General features: G+C 39.2%; 1 protein-coding gene across 1 annotated transcript in view; it reads left to right on the top strand.

The window, feature by feature from the left end:
• Window positions 1-13,417, top strand: part of LOC126482033 (dynein axonemal heavy chain 6-like) — a 1,073,010-nt gene that overhangs the window by 415,697 nt on the left and 643,896 nt on the right. The window contains exons 89-90 of the mRNA XM_050106005.1: window positions 2,390-2,575; window positions 9,381-9,765. Coding sequence (XP_049961962.1) covers window positions 2,390-2,575; window positions 9,381-9,765 — 571 coding nt within the window. The remainder of the gene's footprint in view (window positions 1-2,389; window positions 2,576-9,380; window positions 9,766-13,417) is intronic.

Below are 13,417 nucleotides of genomic sequence, written 5' to 3' on the forward strand. Positions count from 1 at the left end.
AGCTGGTGTTAGTGGTGACAATGGTAGGAGAGCTGTGGCATCATTTGCACATATACAGACACAAGCAGACATACAATAATAAGTCTGCTTGTGTCTGTATATGTGCAGATGGATGTGTGTGTGTGCGAGTGTATACCTGCCCCTTTTTCCCCTAAGGTAAGTCTTTCCGCTCCCAGGATTGGAATGGCTCCTTACCCTCTCCCTTAAACCCACATCCTTTCGTCTTTCCCTCTCCTTCCCTCTTTCCTGATGAAGCAACCTTGCGAAAGCTTGAAATTTGTGTGTGTGTTTGTGTGTTTTTTATTGTCTCCTATCAACATACCAACGCTTTCGTTTGATATATATAGTTATAATAGAGGGAAACATTCCACGTAGGAAATATATATCTAAAAACAAAGATGATGTGACTTACCAAACGAAAGTGCTGGCACGTCGTAGACACACAAACAAACACAAACATACACACAAAATTCAAGCTTTCGCAACAAACTGTTGCCTCATCAGGAAAGAGGGAAGGAGAGGGAAAGACGAAAGGATGTGGATTTTAAGGGAGAGGGTAAGGAGTCATTCCAATCCCGGGAGCGGAAAGACTTACCTTAGGGGGAAAAAAGGACAGGTATACACTCGCACACACACTCATATCCATCTGCGCATACACAGACACAAGCAGACATACATATATATATATATATATACATACATACTGCCCTGTCCATGAGTTAGGTAGGTGATGGAATTACAGGTGGACCCAATGAATATAGAATAAAGCTGTATGTGTGGAGTACATGAGGACATATATAACTTCTGAACCATCTGTTGTAGAATCATCCATTTCTGGTCGCAGTACAAGAGTATAGATTGACTGTTAAATAGATGATGAATTTTGAAGGTTATGGTACGGCCATGAAAGCAAACATATAAAGTACAGTGAAGGTGGCAGAAGACAGCTGAGTAGTTAGCAGAAACACAGAGGCATTTCATGCAATGAGGTTGCCTACTACACAGATTACAGCTGATGATCACATCAGTGACAGGCTAGTAGGAGAATTGCAATACAGATAACTGGTGATGACTGTGGTTGCTACAAAATTGACATCTGATCATGGCAACAATGACACATGATGGCAGCCAAAAAAAACCTGCAATATGAACACTGATGTATAAGATTTTTTATTCAGTCATTGATATTGACCCTGAGAATAACTAAACTGATCACTTCATGTTTAAGTGGAAGATGTCAACTCTTGTGTGACACTAAATGAAAATGCATATATCTTTTATTTCTTATTATGACAGTATTTGAAATGATAATGATTGTCATGAAATGTCTTCATCTCAAAGATTGAATTTTTTGCATATTTTTAATTTGTGAGGTATATCTTATTGATTATGGCACAATAATTTGATCATTGTAAAATCATATACTGAGTTTTATATAATGGACCAACAATATATTTAATATTTTAAGGGGCTTCCAATTGTGCACTTCCAGGTTCCTTCCGACAGCTGTAACTGGTATCTAAAACCTGATATTTTTGAACTATAATGTCTTTTATCACACAATAAAAATGCTTGCTGTGTGACTTTGAGGTATGATTTCCTGGAGACTGACACACTTTTTGTGGCTCATTTGCGTGCCTACATGTCCTGTTCTTATATCAGATTGGATAACATAATACAAATTAAAATAAATTAATTTAAAAAATCAAATCATACCTAGTTTCAAAATACAGTACTGTGTTACACATGCCATGTATTAGGTAACATGGAAGCTCATTGGCTATAGCACACTGGACTCACATTCAGGAGGATGATGGTTCAAATCCATGTCCGGCCATGCTGATTTAGGTTTTCCGTGATTTCCCTAAATTACTTCACGCAAATACTGGAACGGTTCCTTTGAAAGGAAATGGCTAACTTCCTTCCCCATCCTTCCCTAATCCGATGGGACCAATGACCTTGCTGTTTGGTCCCTCCCAGAAATCAACGAACCAACCAAGTCAGCTATAATGTACCTATGATTTCCAAGATCATCCAGTGATATACCCAGGATTTCCATGATATGTGTATGATTTCCAATATCAGCCAGTGTCTATAATGACAAAATCTCATAGACCATTGCTCTCTCTTTTTCCCTCCCTCCCTCTCTCTCTCTCCCTCTCACTCTACCTCTCTCCCTACCTCCCCTCCCCTCCCCTCCCTTCCCCGCCCCCTCTGTGCATGTATGTGTGTGTGTGTGTGTGTGTGTGTGTGTGTGTGTGTGTGTGTGTGTGTGTGTGTGTGTTTGTAACATATTTTGCAACGAAAAAGTTCTAAGTTTGCAATAAATTGGACTTAATAGTAATTGCTTCTTTGAGAAAAAATATGTTATTTTTTGTCCTTTTTTAAGGTACTGAAAGATACCCTCACTAGACTACATGCTGATGGTGTACCAGGGCCTGTTTATCGGCCTGTAATAACATATGTATTAAATCCCAAATCTGTAACTTTAGGAGAGCTTTATGGTGAAGTGAATTTACTAACAATGGAATGGAGAGATGGCCTCTTAGGAATCATGGTTCGCACTGCTGTTCAGGTATGTTGCTACTGTCTCACAATAATTTAGCAGTTTTAAAAGTGGAAAAAAATTATGATGGCAGATACTATTGTCTTTTAGTACTGATACAAGAGTAAACATGTCTTGAGCAGATATTAGTCTCCGACTGAAAACTAGAGCTGTGCATGAGATCTTAACATATTTTGTTATTGACATTGCTATACATCATCTTCATCGACAACACCCATGATATGGTACTATGAGGTCCTCCTTTGCACTTTATATGTTGTTGAGAGCTCCATGTAACATCTTTTATGGTGTAGGTTTGGCTGCTGATGAACTTCATATAAGGAGTACCTCAAAGAAGTAATAATAAAAGCATGGCAAATTATTTTACCTGTGGTACTACCACCTTTATTTACAAGCCCTGACATACTTCATTTTTTAAGTATTTGATCCAGAATTTGTTAACACTGAATAGCTAAAGATACTGGTACACAGGCCTGATATCGCGTAGAGCCCGCATGATCATGCAGAAGTGCTGCAACACAATGTGGTGTGGACTCTACTAATGTCTGAAGCAGTACTGGAGGGAATTAACACCATGAATCCTGTAGGGCTTCCATAAATCTATAAGAGTACAAGAGGGTGAAGATCTCTTCTGAACAGCACATTGCAAGACATCCCAGATATGCTCAGTAATGTTCATGTCTGGTGAGTTTGGTGACCAGCGGAAGTATTTAAACTCAGAAGAGTATTCCTGGAGCCACTCTGTAGCAATTCTGGACATGTAGGGTGTTGCATTGTCCTGCTGGAATTGCCCAAGTGGACATGAATGGATGCAGGTGATCAGACAGGGTGGTTACATTTGTGTCACCTCTCAGAGCCATATCTAGACATATCAGGAGTTCAGTATCACTCAAACTGCACACACCTTACACCATTACAGAGCCTCCACCAGCTTGAACAGTTCTCTGCTGAAATGCAGGGTCCATGGATTCATGAGATTGTCTCTATACCCAGACACGTCCATCCACTGGATACAATTTGAAATGAGACCCACCTGACTAGCCAACATGTTTCCAGTCATCAGCAGTCCAGTGTCAGTGTTGACAAACCCAGGTGAGGCATAAAGTTACGCGTTGTGCAGTTATCAAGGGTACACGAGTAGCCCCTTGGCTCTGATAACCCATATCAATGATGTTTCATCGAATGGTTGACATGCTGACACTTGTTGGTGGCCCAGAATTGAAATCTGCTGCATTTTGCGGAAGGGTTGCACTTCCCTCAAATTGAACAATTCTCTTTGGGCATTGTTGATCCTGTTCTTGCAGGATCTTTTTGCGATGTCAGAGATTTGATGTTTCACCTGATTCGTGATATTCACAGCACACCCATAAAATGGTCAGAGATACTGTGTCCCATCGCTCATGTGCCGACTATTCCACCACAATCAAACTAACTTAAATCTTGATAACCTGCCATTGTAGCAGTGGTAATCAAACTAACAACTGTGCCAGACACCTCTTGTCTTATATAGGTGTTACTGACCACAGTGGTGTATTCTGCCTGTTTACGTGTCTCTGTATTTTGAATATGCATGCCTATACCAATTTCTTTGGTGCTTCACTATACTTATTACATGGCTTTCTGACAAATTGGAAAAAAAAAGGTTACGTGTGTAGAGTATAATATTGACAACTTCAAATCTTACAGAGAAACATCTACAGCATATATGTAATCTATTGACTTTCAAGTGCCAGGATGAAGTCTTCTGATCTACCATTGTCTGGTCTTGTGGAGTCTTCTTTAGTGATGTGTCTGATGGCCTGTGGCTCCCCACAATCACATAATGGGAATGGTTGCCTTACTTGATTACTCCACTTATAAAAAAATATGTACAACTGCCTTGTTGGCTATCAAATTTGTTTAGCATTGACCATGTTTTGTGCGTCAAGTCAAATTGTGGTGGTTTTTGGGTGATACAAGGCAAGTTGTTTCTTTTGTCATCCAGGCCAGTCTTCAGGTGGAACTCATCTTCCACAGAATCCCTTGTTGTTATTGTTAGTGACCATCTAGAATGGAGTCAGCTATGATGACAGGGTAGAGCATACTAAGTTCTTGGGTGTACATATAGGTGAGAATCTTAAAAGGAAAATTCATATTTTGGATCTTCTAAAGTGACTATGTTCAGCAACTTTTGCAATCAGAATAGTTGCCAATTTTGAGGATATAGGAATTAGTAAGCTAACATACTTTGCATACTTTCACTCTCTGATGTCATACAGAATAATATTTTGGGGTAACTCAACACTTGTCAAAAAGTATTCACTGCTCAAAAGAAAGTGGTTAGAATAATGTGTGGGGTTCATAGTCACGCATCTTGTAGGCATCTTTTTAAAAGATTGGGAATTCTTACAACAGCCTCTCAGTATATTTACTCACTAATGAAATTTCTTCTCAACAACAAGGATCAGTTTAAAAACAACAGTGACATTCATGATTATAATACCAGAAAAAAGAAAGACTTATACTATCTTTTACTCAACCTATCTTTGGCACAGAAAGGGGTAAAATATGCTGCTATAAAGACTTTTGACAAATTGCCAGATGAAATAAAATGTCTAACAGACATCAGTAATAGCTTCAAAAATAAACTGAAATCATATCTTCTTGACAACTCCTTCTATACCATAGATGAATTCTTGAATAGGAGAAAATAAATCTATAAATGTAGTATATGCATGTTGTGCCATTTCAGGGAATGGGGTAAATAATAGAAATATTAATCTTTAACACCTTGTTTAATATGTACATTTCTTGTGCACTTGACACATTCCACATCATAATGGCTACTGTACCGTGCGATTGGTCAATGGAACACACAACCAACTAACTAACTAACTAACTTTGTATCACTGACATCTTGATCAACTGGCAGATTTTTATTAGCCATAATTTTTTGTAATTTATGTATCATAGTTGAGGGGATGGAATGTGGGTTTGTACTGGCAGACATTCTGTAGGTGTTGATTTGATAACACCAGCAATCATTTTTAAGGAATTATTTTGGTGGACACCTATTATTTGTGCATATCGACTGTTTAGCAAAACTCGAGCACAATATTCAGTGGTTAAGAAGAAAAGACTAAGAGCACAAGAACATAGGGTGGATGCCAATGCTCTCCTGTGTGTATTTCATAGCTATTGAACGATGTTTCTTGTTTTCAATTTTTTGGCTGTTTTTGTTATGTGCTTTCTGAGGAACTGAATTCTATGAAATGTTACACCCTGGTACTTAGGTGTTTTACTGTGAGTAAGTGTAGTGTATGGGGATGGGATCAGTAATCAGGATATAGAAAACTTAATTCCCATATGTGTCATAGCTCGTATTTGTTTACACTTGACACTGCGTCCATACAGAATGAAGTATAACAAAGAACTGACTAAAGTAATGTTAAGATGGAGGCTCGACAGAGCACATAGAGTTCACAGATATTAAGTTTTGTGGTTGATATGAACTATCAAAGCCACAACCTCCCCCCCTCCCCCCGCAGTACGGAGTACTACAGATGTCCAAGGGTGGAAATCATGCGTGTAGGCAGGTGCACCATAGGTACTTCCATCTCGAACAAGGTGGGTTGTGCAGACGGGGCAGCGAGAGGCAGGTTCACTTCATAGTCAATCAGCCACCATGGCCAGATGAGATGGCGGCTGACCTGTTAGTAAGCGCATGGGGCAGTCAACAGCATAGTGGATGCGTATTTGTGGTTCGAGCCGTCCATAGAAATGAAAGCACATAGAGATGCTCAATCACACTCACGCCCAAGTGTGAGGTTGTGTGCAATGTTGATGTGTAAGGGACCGTCTGATGGCGGAACCTCGGTATCTGTCAAAAGAATGAGCACTCGGTCATCGAGCATCACTATAGAAACGTCGTTCACTTGGTGCGGCAGCACGCTGCTGGACAAACTGATAGTAGGTGTGTGTGTGTTTCTGACATTGGAGGTGAGGGGGCTAAACCTGCGCAGCATGAAACGGGGCGAGGTCGGCAAACCAGCTAATGGTGGCAAACAGTCTTTGGCAGAAGAGGCGTGTGGTGAGGTTGATGGGAGCACGTCTTCATACTTGATCGAGGATGGATCGTCTGCAGAGTCCGACTGCGGCGGTGTGAGACTGCATGTTAAGGTTTGTTAGATGGAAACACTAGATTTCTATTTTCATGGTTTTAACAACTGATGATGTATAAGCAGCATAATAACTCTGTAATGTCTTTTGCCTGCAACCTTGTTTTTTCTAACATATCCAGCTATTGACCCAGGTGGTCTTTTATGGCTGTATTTATGACCTGTACTATTTTGCCAGTTGTGAGGAATATTTGCAGTTATCTTATCCCAAGAAAATTGATGTTTTGTTGCATTGAGTAGTAATCAAATAACAAAAGCATATATCACAATGTTTTTCAGATATTAATATTTGTGTCTTTAAATATATTAGCCCTTTTGGAATATCTTCCCCACAAACATAAATATATAATACCGCCTGTTTTGGCCATATTTGAACTCATTTTCATTTTTCAAATATTTAATTCATGATTTTGGACTTAGTAAAGTTTGATATTACTTACATATTTTTTCTTTTATATATCAATAATTAATTATTGTTCTATATTATACCATGAAAATTAGTTTCCCCATAAATGTTAGTGAAGACATATGAAACAGAATATTATCACTTATTCTTATTTTGAAAAATATTTTAAGTCATTCAAATCATCTGTCTGCATTTTTTATTGTGAGACAATGGGAAATCCATGTAGGAATATCAACTTTGCAGGAAAAATAGATTTCTACTTATCTTAAAGAAGACATGTTAAGTTGCAGCAAGGCACAATTAAAATACAGTTGTATAAAGCTTTTGGCCACAGACTTCATCAACAAAAGAGAAACACCTACCATTCATACACACAAGCAAGTACACCTCACGCACACCTGACTCGACCAGAATCCATCTACCATGTGGGATGTAAGCAGCAATCTGGAGGGGGTGGAGAAGTGGCAGTGATGGTAGTGTACTGATGAGTGAGGTAGACGAATGCTCTGTGGTAGAGTCTGCAGGGACAAGAATGACAACAGGCGCAGAGTCAGTAGGTTGAGGGATTATGGGACTCCCTGTCGCACAACCTCCTGATCATGCACCTGTTGGCATTCAAGTCCGTGCACACTCTGCCAGACAGAATTCATCTCTCCCCCCACCTGTACACTACTATCCCTTCCTCTTTCCTGCCCCTCCAGATCGTTGCTTGTCTCCCACATGATAGTTGCATTTTGGTCCAAGCTGTAGAGTTGGCTATCATGTGTGCATGGTGTGTGCTTGCTTCCACATATGAATGGTGTGTGTTTCTTTTTTGTTGATGAAGTCGTTGGCTGAAAGCTTTACATAAGTGTCTTTTAATTGTAGCTCTCAGCAACTTAATGTGTCTTCTTTACAAAAAGTAGCAACCTATCTTTTCCTGTGTTGTATTTATATAGTTACTGATTTACAATCAATATCTGATTAATTTACCAATTTAAAAGAAAACCAATAACTTTAGAAATATTCACTCCTATTTTACAGTACTGTTATTACCTGTTATTTTCATAAATATGTAAAAGATTTTATATTTGGGGAATGTAAATTTATAGCTAAGACAAAGTTACTTTGATAGTAATCTGATATATAGAACTTCCTGGAAGCTTCCAGAACAATCCCCAAGGTATATACTATCCTTGCTTGTAGCCAATTCCATCAGACTCTATTCTGTATCACAGAGAGAGAACAGGATGTGAAGATTTTCGTTTTGTTCTGATTAGAAAAACAATGGATCTGTTAATAACTTTTATGTGCATTTGGAGTTTATATTTGCCTTGTGATTTTGGACAGTGTGTGTAACTGTGAATTGATTTGTGTTAAATGAAAATAGCACATCGTAATCTGGAAATTTGTTAATAAGCTTCTGCCACATCATTTCAACAACCCAGGACCTACTGAGACTATATAGTTATTGCCACCCTTGGATACTGACATCATTTGCAAGTTAAGTAAATAATTAACAATGTGGCTGAAGGAGATTCCTCTCTCGAATTTCGTCTACAAACACGGCATGTGATCTGATTTACACCTAAAATAAATGTCGTTTGAAACATAAAATTTGCTGTGTTGAAAAATTACAGAAGTGAAACGAATAACAAATGATCCCAAGATAACTTGTTACCTGTCACTCAGCAGTGGAAGAAATGATTTTGCAAACAAAAGAGTCTGAGTCCAGGTAATCAACAAGAAGCTAGTGTTGGATTCTGAATCTTTCAGTGTAGCATGTTTACTTTATCATGTGATGTGATGCCAAAAAAACTGTGAACCACTACAGGGCTTCTGAAATTTGCTCTTGGAAAACACAATAAAGATTTCTGGGCGTAGCGCTTCCTTATGTGCAATAAGAAAAATTGATCACTCCAACAATACACTTATTGGAAACTGTAAGTGTTACAGTTTGAAGGAAATTGCAATGCCAAATTTTGTGTCATAACTGGTATGGAATCAAGAGACACCAAATTGCAGAAAAGCCTTCCAAATTTCAAGATTTTTCTTAATTTCTCATATTATGAAAAACATGGAATTGTGTGTTGCTTTCAGTTATGTACAATTTGTCCTTCTTGTTGTATATAAACTGTCTCTTTGTTTAAATGATGTAAGATACTGATACATTGTGTCTTTTCAGTTCTGTTTCTTACCATCATATGTTTTCTTCTACTTACTTTTTTGTGAACTAACCAACAATTTTTCCAAATATTTTGTATGTTCACAGTGTGAAGATGAAATACATCAGTGGGTAATCTGTGATGGTCCAGTAGATGCAGTCTGGATTGAGAATATGAATACTGTCCTAGATGACAACAAAATGTTATGTTTGGCAAACTCAGAACGTATAAAACTCACACCTTGGGTCCACATGGTCTTCGAGGTGCAAGATTTAGCACAGGCCTCCCCTGCTACAGTCAGTCGCTGTGGGATGGTCTATATAGATCCTGAAGAATTGCAGTATATGCCATATGTAAACACTTGGCTGAAGAATCTTGGTGCACCAATGCCACCTGAGCTTAAAGATTATGTCAGGCAGTTGTATGAAGGTTATGTTGACAAAGGACTGACCTTTGTTAAGAAAAACTGCAACCATGCAATAGCACAGGTGGGTTAAAACAGGACAGCATTTTCTTACAAAGCAACTCTCAGCAAGTACACAGCCTTCTTGATATATTTAATAGATCTTAGCACCCTTCTTTCTTTATAAATGCACATAAACATACAACATATGTCTTGTTTCCTAGTGATATGCACTGATTCATTCATTCATCCATGACATTCTGTGGATCCCACCATGAAGAAAAATCATTTGCATTGTGGCGGCTCTGAGCACTATGGGACTTAACAGCTGTGGTCATCAGTCCCCTAGAACTTGGAACTACTTAAACCTAACTAACCTAAGGACATCACACACATCCATGCCTGAGGCAGGATTCGAACCTGCGGCCGTAGCAGGTTCCGGACTGCGCGCCTAGAACCGCAAGACCACCACGGCCGGCTTTGCATTGTGAAACAAGTCAAGATTTAAATTAACAAAAAGAAACATCTTCTACCTGGTGTGCTGAATTGAAGAGAGCCATATGTAATAAATAGGACAGAAGATGTTGATACTGTAGGGGAAGTAGGCTAAAACATCTTGGCCTTGGTGTATGTCATGAAGATATCTTGAATGAACCTTAGCCAAACAGTGGATCCTCTTTGGCTTAGTATGCCTCCTTCCAGAGCATTGTCCTCCACCTTCCTGCTGGCTCCATAAAGACATCATCCATATAAGATCCACTGTCTACCAACACTACTTCATCTCTTATAGTTACCAAACTGTCATGTTAAAAAAGTGGTCTAGCCACCTGTGGATGATACATCTGCAGTGACTAGCAATCACTTGCCCAATATGCTGAATATTTTATTAAAAAGCAAAAGGTCAGACTTGTCATCTTGAAACAAGTTTTGATTTTTTCCTGCTGTTAGTCAACTTAGCAAAATCATCATCTGCAGAATTTCAGCTACTGACATGAGCTGGAAATTGGTCAAGAGTAAATAAGAAGTATGACAATTTTTGCATGATTTTTGCATTTAAAACTGCCAGGTGTACAGCCCTGAATTCTCACCCTGTGTTACACAGTGCACTCTTGCCTTGTCGCTGATTTGTGAGAGGAGTACTGAATTGCCACTTGAAAGTGGTCAAAACATAATTTAATATACATAGAGAAGTACAGTTATCTTTTATCCAGAATGCTCTTTCCAGATTGATAAGAAGTACATTTAATTAAAAGCTGGCCAGGGTGGCCGAGCGGTTCTAGGCGCTACAGTCTGGAACCGTGCGTCTGCTACGGTCGCAGGTTCGAATCCTGCCTCGGGCATGGATGTGTGTGATGTCCTTAGGTTAGTTAGGTTTAAGTAGTGCTAAGTTCTAGGGGACTGATGACCTCAGAAGTTAAGTCCCATAGTGCTCAGAGCCATTTGAACCATTTTTTAATTAAAAACGGGATTTCCAAAACATCAAAATTAATTTTGTTTCTTGTAAATTTTGTAAAAATATGAAATACCAATACAGTGTCCCAAATGTGTATTATATGTGTGTCATTTATATTAATTAAACATAACATTTGATAGTGCCGTGATCCACAGACATTCATCCAGGTACTTACACAAAGTGTAACATAAGGCAGGAGTCCTTCCTATTGTCAGTGTATCTGAGTAGTACCATGCATAGTTCATCAGAGTTTAAAACCTAAGAAGAGGAAAACTGATATCTGTGATTGCAGCTTAATGATATTATATGAGTGGTGGGCTGAAAACTACATTGATTTATCCAAAATCATTTTCTCTGTTAATGATGCAGAAAATGTCGGCCAGTGCCAGAAAAACTCTCTGTCTAGCAGAAGACATACACACTATGGGAAGTCCAGATAGATTGTTACTCATTATACAGAAGATACATTGAGTCACAGGCAGCCGCAACAAAACGACCACCATACAATTTAGCTTTTGGCCAAAAGGCCTTCTTGTGAAGTAGAGAACACACACAGACATTCACACAAGCACAACTCTCATACATGAGACCACTGTCTCTGGCCACTGTGACCTGACTGAGTTATAACAGTGCCCAATGGGAGCAACAATATAGTGTGGGTTGTGGGTGTGAGGAGAAAGCATGGGACAAGGAGCTGAAGAAAGCAGGGTGGTGTGGGGGATGGTGTAGTTCTGCTGGGGGAACATGCAGGAACAAGGCAAAGGCAGGTTAGAGCTGCTAGATGCCGTTGGTACATGTGTGGCAGGGGGAGGGGGGGGGGGGCAGAATCATGAACATAAGCCCCTGGCCTTGACCTTTGCTAGTCCCTGTTCTTCACTTACCCTTCCTGTTCCCTACTTCCACTCCAGTATGACATAGCCTGTATTCTGCCACACATCCACTTGTCCTTCAAGTCTACTGCTTGTAGCCATTTATTTCCATCTTCATTCAGCCAATTCTTTGTCCAGGAATGAAATTTTAGCTCCTGACTTTTCTTTTGGAGGCAGCTGCTAATCAAATGTGTGACTGTCATTTTATGAAAATAATTATCTTCAATTTCTTCATGTCAGTGAACCATAGTCTGTCACATAAAGTGTTTCATTTTTATTTCTAACTAAATGTATGCACTATTTCAATGTTTGTCTATGCCATGAGACTCAATTTACAAAACAATTTTTGGAGCAAGATTTTTGGTTAGAGCAATGTGTTCCTCAAGGTTACCCAACATTAACAGCAAATGATTCCAAAAACAAATATTAGCTTCTTTGTTAACATAGCTGTGAAAACAGATTATTGTTCTATGAGTATTGCACTGATGAGACAGCCCACATTCCCCTGATCATCTACAGTCCACTCACTGTAACGACAGATAGTAAATGGAGGGGTATCCATCTCGGAGATGCAAATGCCAAACCAGGAAATACACGTTTTTGTGATTTTGTATAGGTAACTTCTAGTTTGTATCAGCAGCTTAAATTTAGTATATGGGTTTTCAGTCGTGTTAAGTATGAGTGGTAAAATACTCATTGGAAGTTTTGACATGACAAGTCTGACCCTTTGCGCGTATGAGTCTTCATAGACAGGTAACCCTCCAAATATAGTTTTTGATTAGATGCCCTATGTCAGGCTCTTCCAACGCTGCTTCATCAGGCAGGGGCACTCGCAAGACCCTTCCTCTCGCCTAAGGGCTCATATAGGTAATGTAGACATCCCACCAGATATTATTGCATGCATTCTTGCATTCTACGCATGCATGACATACTTGGCCACCACTCGCCACCTGAGCTTGGGCAGTAAAATATAAACACAACCACTATGATCCTGCTGCAAGACTGCCTGCACATCACGTTTTTGCCTACCTGTGCCCATGTCTGCGTTGTTACTCCCAGGTGGGCACTGATCGAGAACAGCCTGTTCATATCTACAGTGTCCTAAGTTCTCCACCCACCCCTTCTAACAATGTATGAAGAGTATCCTGTCAATATCCAATCCAATGTCAGCCCATGCTAGAACAACTAAACTGTATCTGTCAATGCTTTCACACACATCTACTCCCAAATCCTATCCAGATGGGTCATGTACCTGTGGAAAAGCTAAGTTTAGCATATCAAATGTAATGTCATCTGCAAAAACAGCCATGTCAAATGCCAATTCCACTGTAATTTTTGTACAGTGTTTTCCATGGACCCAATTTCCAATCTACTATTTTTATTAATGGTTATTGATAATCACATCAGCTGTGTTGTTAC

This window comes from Schistocerca serialis, chromosome 5 (genome assembly GCF_023864345.2).
Source record: "Schistocerca serialis cubense isolate TAMUIC-IGC-003099 chromosome 5, iqSchSeri2.2, whole genome shotgun sequence".
Lineage (NCBI taxonomy): Eukaryota > Metazoa > Arthropoda > Insecta > Orthoptera > Acrididae > Schistocerca > Schistocerca serialis.